The sequence below is a fragment of the Dermacentor variabilis genome, chromosome 1, assembly GCF_050947875.1.
Source record: "Dermacentor variabilis isolate Ectoservices chromosome 1, ASM5094787v1, whole genome shotgun sequence".
In the NCBI taxonomy this organism is placed as follows: domain Eukaryota; kingdom Metazoa; phylum Arthropoda; class Arachnida; order Ixodida; family Ixodidae; genus Dermacentor; species Dermacentor variabilis.
Window position 1 is genome coordinate 115289223 of NC_134568.1, and position 6320 is coordinate 115295542.

Genomic DNA, 6320 nt, shown 5'->3' on the forward strand with positions numbered 1-6320 from the left:
CTGGAACATCGACGCTCCACCACTCACCGGTTTCACGCGACCCCCGCATGGATAGTCCTTTCTCCATGGACGAGCTCGAAGCTGCACTGGCCTTGTGCAAGCGTTCATCTTCACCAGGACCCGACGGTATAACCTACCGTGCCCTATGTAATCTTGGCGAAGAGGCTCGAAAAGAGCTCCTGCTCTTGTTCAACAGCTCCTGGCAGACAGGTACGGTTCCGCAGGAATGGAAGACCAGTCGCCTAATTCCACTACTCAAGCCTGGCAAGTCGCCTGTAGACATTGCATCATACCGACCAATTGCGCTTGCCAGTTGCATCGGAAAACTAATGGAGAGGATGGTTCTAGCACGGCTAGAATGGTACCTCGAACATTACCAGGTATATCCAGATGCAGTGGCCGGCTTCAGGCGTGGCCGTTCTTCCATAGACAACGTTATCGACTTAGTGACGTACGTCGAGCACCAGAAGTCCTGCAAAAGATTATCTGCTGCCCTGTTTCTGGATGTTAAAGGAGCGTACGATAACGTAACGCACGAAGCGATTTTCAACGCGTTAGAGGCAGTAGGACTTGGCGGCAAAGTCTATCTCTGGATAAGTAGCTATCTACATAAGAGATCCTTTTTCGTGCTTACCGAGGATGGCCCGACCTCACAGCATTACAGTAACCGTGGGGTGCCTCAGGGCGGAGTACTCAGCCCAACGCTCTTCAGTCTAACACTCATTGGACTCTCCGACATCCTGCCAGGCACCGTTAGGCTCTCCATCTATGCCGACGACATTTGCATTTGGACGTCGGCTGTGACGCGACTGCAGCTTCGCGCGCGGCTTCAAAAGTCAGTCACTTTAACATCATCCTACCTTAGAGAACAAGGACTTCGTATATCATACGAAAAGTGCGCAGCGGTGGCATTTACCAGGAAAACAATGTCTCCATACATGATATCCGTCGACAGACACATGATCTCGTACAACACGAGTCACAGATTTTTGGGGGTGGTCCTTGATAAAAATCTCTCCTGGACCCCTCATGTGAATTATGTGAAAAAGCGCCTGACAGGAATTTGTCATATGTTTAAGTTCCTTGCAGGAAAGACCTGGGGAGTACCAATACACTCTATGCTGCAACTGTACAGGGTCCTCTTTCTTGGATTCCTACGGTACAGTCTACCGGTCATGTCCAACACCTGCAGAACTAACCTGAATATAATTCAAAGCATCCAAGCCCAAGCCCTCAAGATATGTCTCGGTCTACCGCGGAGTGCGTCAACGACTGAGGTTATTGCAGTCGCTCAAGATTTCACTATTAAAACGCACATTATCATTGAAACAATGCGTGTGCACATACGACACTTTGCCCGGACCCCTACCCACCACCTAGCAAGTCTCCCAGTAGATAGGCCCCACACGACATTCAGTGCGACTGTCTTCGCGCACTGTGCCTCTTTCAGGTCAGGTTACACACCTGCGGCAAGGCCTTCCATTCCTCCATGGTGTATGCGCCGTACTCAAGTGAACCTTACAATCCCAGGCCTTCAGAAGAAGTCGGACTTGCCATCATCAGCGCTCAAGCAACTAACTTTACTTCTCTTGTACGAGAAATACAGCGACTGCACACACGTCTACACTGATGGATCAACTACATCAACCAGTTCCGGCGGCGCTCTAGTTATACCAGCAATGAGAATAACCAAGCGGTTCAAGACTTCCCATGTCACTACGTCCACAGCTGCAGAGCTCGCGGCTCTCCGCGACGCGCTTCAAGTGATAAACGCTGAAAGTCCTAGAAAATGGGCAGTCTTCTGCGATTCAAGGCCGGCCTTGCAATGTGTGCAGTCGTTTCTCCGACATGGAACTCACGATCAGCTCACGTGCGAAATCGCGGAACTTGTTCATCACTTAATAGCAAAAGGACATGATATCTCTTTTCAGTGGATACCAGGTCATTGCAATATCCTTGGAAATGATGACGCCGATAAGGCAGCTCGGACGTCAAACCAAGAAGACCGCTGCGTCCCCATTCCTCTCTCAAGGACCGACGCCGCGAGGCAACTTGGCATTCTAGCACGCACGATCTCCTTGGCAGAGTGGAACACCGCACCTACAAGGCGCACAAGACTGCACAGACTAAACCCGTCACTTCGACTCAAACCTCCAGCGGGTCTACACCGACGTGAAGCGTCTCTTCTGTGTCGGTTATGGCTTGGAGTTGCCTTCACGAATGCCTACTCAGCACTAATTGGAATGGCTAATACTCCTGCATGTGATGTTTGCGGATGCGAGGAGAACATTGACCACTTATTGTGCCATTGTCCACAATTTCAAGCACAAAGACAGTCTTTGTCCAACACATTGAGGAAACTAGACGATCGTCCTCTGAGTGAACAGTCCATATTAGAGCACCGTCCCGACCGATCATCGGCTCAGAAGGCAGTGAAGGCACTTTTGTGTTTTCTCAGAACTTCTGGTTTGCTCGAGCGACTCTAACTGAAGTGCTGTCCGTACGCGTATCTACACCTTCTCTCTCCCTTCTTTCTCTTCCCCTTCTCCCATCCCCCAGTGTAGGGTAGCCAACCAGACTATTGACTGGTTAACATCCCTGCCTTTCCTGAATTCTCCTCTCTCTCTCTCTCTCGCGTTAAAATGCTTGCTACGATAGAACCTCAACAAGGTATCCCGGCCACGGCGGCCGTATTTCGGTGGGGGCGAAATGCGAAAACACCCACGTACTTAGATTTAGTTGCATGTTAAAGTACCCCAATGGTTCAAATTTCCGGAGTCCCCCACTACGGCGTGCCTTATAATCAGAAAGTGGTTTTGGCGCGTAAAACACCATAATTTAAGCTCAACTAGTTCCTACAATGTGGATGAACAACATTTTATAGCTTAAATGAAATAGGCCAGCAATTTCATAATTATGCAGCTATTGACTTTGTCCTTAATCTACTAGAATTAGCAATACCTTCGAATTATAAACGTTAATATCTGCGCCGTATAATGGCGAACACGTATAAGAAGTCATGGCTGAGAAACGCAATAGTTTTGTCCCGGCACCGTCCCTAAAGCCGATATATGCCATCAGTGGAAGTCGAGTAAGGCCTTGACTTGGGAGAGCTCGTTCATACTTGGTGAGCACGTAGAATGCCACTATTCAGGGATCACGGGGCAGCAAGAAAATCTTGCAGTACTCAAATTTCTTGACTAAACGTAAAGACAAACACAAATCTGAAGCAAAAGTGTACCAGTATTTTTTTTTCTTGGTAAGTGCATCAGCAAGTGTTCTGTATTACTTAGTGGTGCTGAGACTTTCTCAAATGAGTAATTTAGGTTGTATATGTCCTACGCTTCTCATTTCCTTTTTTTTTCAATTTGTCATCGCGTTTCGTCACAGACGCAGTCTAAATCACATAAAGTAGATTATTAGTATAGATTTTGTATGTATGTTGTTTGTTTGCTTTTGTTCGTTTCTGCACACTTTACCAACACACTTTATCTGGTTTTGTTTCATCAGAAATGATAACTTGTAATCATAATCTTGAGACTAAGCTTTCCTGGATTGATATAACATGATGATGTTGTCCAGTTGTGCGGTATTGCTCGATTACTTGTCGCCAATTTCTTCTCTGCTCTAGTTGTCTTGATATGCGAGTCTTGTGAGCATTTAGAAGCAGCACCGAAAGGAGTGAAAAAAAAAACGGCTGTAAGTCAGTGCTAGTCCAGTGTGTTTGTGTTCTCCTCTCTATGGACCAGTCTCCTTGGGTTCTCATAAAACAGGCGTCAGTGGCTAATCTGCGCATGCAAGAGCAGCCTTGCGGACCTCACCGCATATGACGTCCAAGGTGCAGCGTGCAACCGAGGGCACGACGTCCACACCGTCGGGTCTTCCCACGTGCTGCTTGAGCAAGTCCTTGAACACCACCGAGTGTTCGTTCATGACGGGCAGGAAGTCTTCCAGGATGCGGAAGTGGAACGCGGGCGTCAGCATTCGCCTGCGCGTCTTCCACTTGGCGCCCGTGCTGCAAAGCGGCGAGCATAGTGTCGCGTACGCGTCGCACCAGCTCGTGCATGTTCACGTAAATTTTTTTGCTTATCAGAAAACAAAGCAATGACCTGGATCTAATACAACGCGTTAATTTGCCACTTTTTGGAAGTCGGCAGAGAACGGTAGTCTGCAGATGGAGGCATGGCAGAAAGGGTGACTCAGATGTTCCACTGAAAGTTTTGTCTATCAAGTTCTGAGTCAGGACATGTCAAGCCTGCGACTATGAACCTTCCTCAACTCTCGCTCATATTTTGTTCAGTTCGAAAACCTCATTCCATTGCTTTGGCTGGACTTCTACATTCACTTCCATTTTGAACTGTTCAGACCATTGTTCGTGCAAAGAAACGGGTCGTCCGAGCAGGCGTGTCGTTCTTCGCCTCTGAAACTCTTTTGCATCCATTGTCCCTGAATCTGTCGACGCTCTACCTTCGCCAAGGAAATCAATAATATACGGAGGAGCCAAACGGGGATCAGTTAGGCTGTTCCTTTCTTAGTATTCATAAAAGTATAAAAGTAAGAGCAGCAACATTCTGCTAATCGTTAATGAAGAAGCAAGCGTAACAATGATTTACCTTGTCAGAAGGCCTGTTCCCAACCATGGGTGCAGCCACGTGTACTCGATAGATTTCTGCAGCATGGTAGGGCTGCCGAAAATTGCCTGAGGAAGAAGAAATGAGCAAGACAAATCAATACGATGACATGGTGACCTAGGAGATGACCTGAAGCAATGCGAAGGAGAAACGACTGGACCGGGAATGGACTTATAGTACAAACATACACACAAAAAAGGGAAGTATTGACAGCGATATCAAAGTTGAGCGCTCGAACTCCTAGGATGGTGTTAGAAATATACGCGGGTGCGGCATGTTAGTGCGACGTAACACCAGATGCAACTACTCCCGGACAAAAGGAACCGCGCCCTGGAAGCTGGCAAGCGTCTTACAACGCTTGCATGATGAAGAGCTATGGCGATGGTGTGAACGCACCTAGAGTTTTCGTATATATGCTATCGCAATAAAAGGATCGAAGCAGTGATGGCTAACTACAAGCAGCATTTGTGTAAGAGAATTTTTGAGAAAACTGGCCCGTATCCCTTGGGAGTTCATGTAAGTACACTCTAAAAAAGGGTTCAATTTTCTCTTAAAGGGAAGCTGAAAGGTTTTCCAGTACAAATGAGTGAATAGCTGTACGTAATAATGGTTTTCAACCCTCCAAATTCGAATATCGCATCAAAATTGAGCGAAAAAAAGCGCAAACAGCTTTTATTTCAACGAAAAGTGTAGCAGCAGAATGGGGGCAGCTCGCGCGCCTCGTTTCCGCCTGTGATGGGTCGGGCGCCTCTTGACGTCAACAACGGTGTTCGTTCGGACCGAGCGCTACCCCGACACATAAAGCACGGTGGAAGGTGGTTTGGCGCTGCTGTTTTGCTGAGACAGTAATGGTGAATTTCGAGATCTTGCGTTTCTCTGAGGAGTTAGGCGATGCTCCCTCCATCTACGAGCCGATTGCGAGGAGCCAGCCTCTCCAAGAAGCAAAAGATGCTGGTAGCAAGCAGTGCTTTCGACACGAACGAAAGCGAAGTGTTAGCATCTCCTCGTGTTAGAAATGCTCTTTGGTGAGGATGTTTTTTGCAAAGCTGCATTCAGTGATACAGTGAGTTCGTTTCCGGAGGAACAACTGCACTGTTATGTTCCTGCATGCGTCCTCGTGGAACGTAAGCGGGGATGCGATTGTCGGCATTTGTGCGCTGCCGCAAAGCTGTCGGGAATCTACATAGACGGTTTACATGCGCGAAAAGTTTTCCGGCTCTTGTAGCACGTGTAGTGACTTTGATCAGCGCACCATGCGCACGCTACTCGCAACCGGAACCGTTAAGGCGTCGAATTCCGTCACCTGCGTGAGACGGCCGGTTTCTCTCTGTGCGCGAGAGAAGGGGGAGCGCAGCGTCCTGGCGTGCGCCGGCTTTCAGACACATGCAAACTTTACAGTTGCACTGCGTTATGATAGCTGCATGTAGGCTGTTTCACAACACACGCGCGAATAGAAAATTAACGGCGGTTTCCGACGAAACCTGCGTCAAGGGTAGGAGATAAACATGCACCTTCCGTTCAGCGTGCTAACACGAAGGAGCTAGCAGTAAATCAAAATCCAGGTTTGTATGAGTTCGTGTATTCATAAGGTGTTCCAAGACCAATTACCATCCGTCCGTCCGCACCCGTCCCGTCTTTGTGTATTCGCTGCCCCGACCATTTCGCGCTGCGTTTAGAAAGCCTGCGAGC

At 48.2% G+C, this 6320-nt stretch overlaps 1 protein-coding gene across 1 annotated transcript in view; it reads right to left on the reverse strand.

Annotated features, from left to right (window-relative positions):
* LOC142582173 (uncharacterized) overlaps positions 1-4678 on the reverse strand; it is a 52986-nt gene extending 48308 nt beyond the window's left edge. The window contains exons 1-2 of the mRNA XM_075691604.1: positions 4614-4678; positions 3822-4015 (exon numbers count right to left, since the gene is read on the reverse strand). Coding sequence (XP_075547719.1) covers positions 3822-4015; positions 4614-4678 — 259 coding nt within the window. The remainder of the gene's footprint in view (positions 1-3821; positions 4016-4613) is intronic.
* Positions 4679-6320: the final 1642 nt, after the last annotated feature.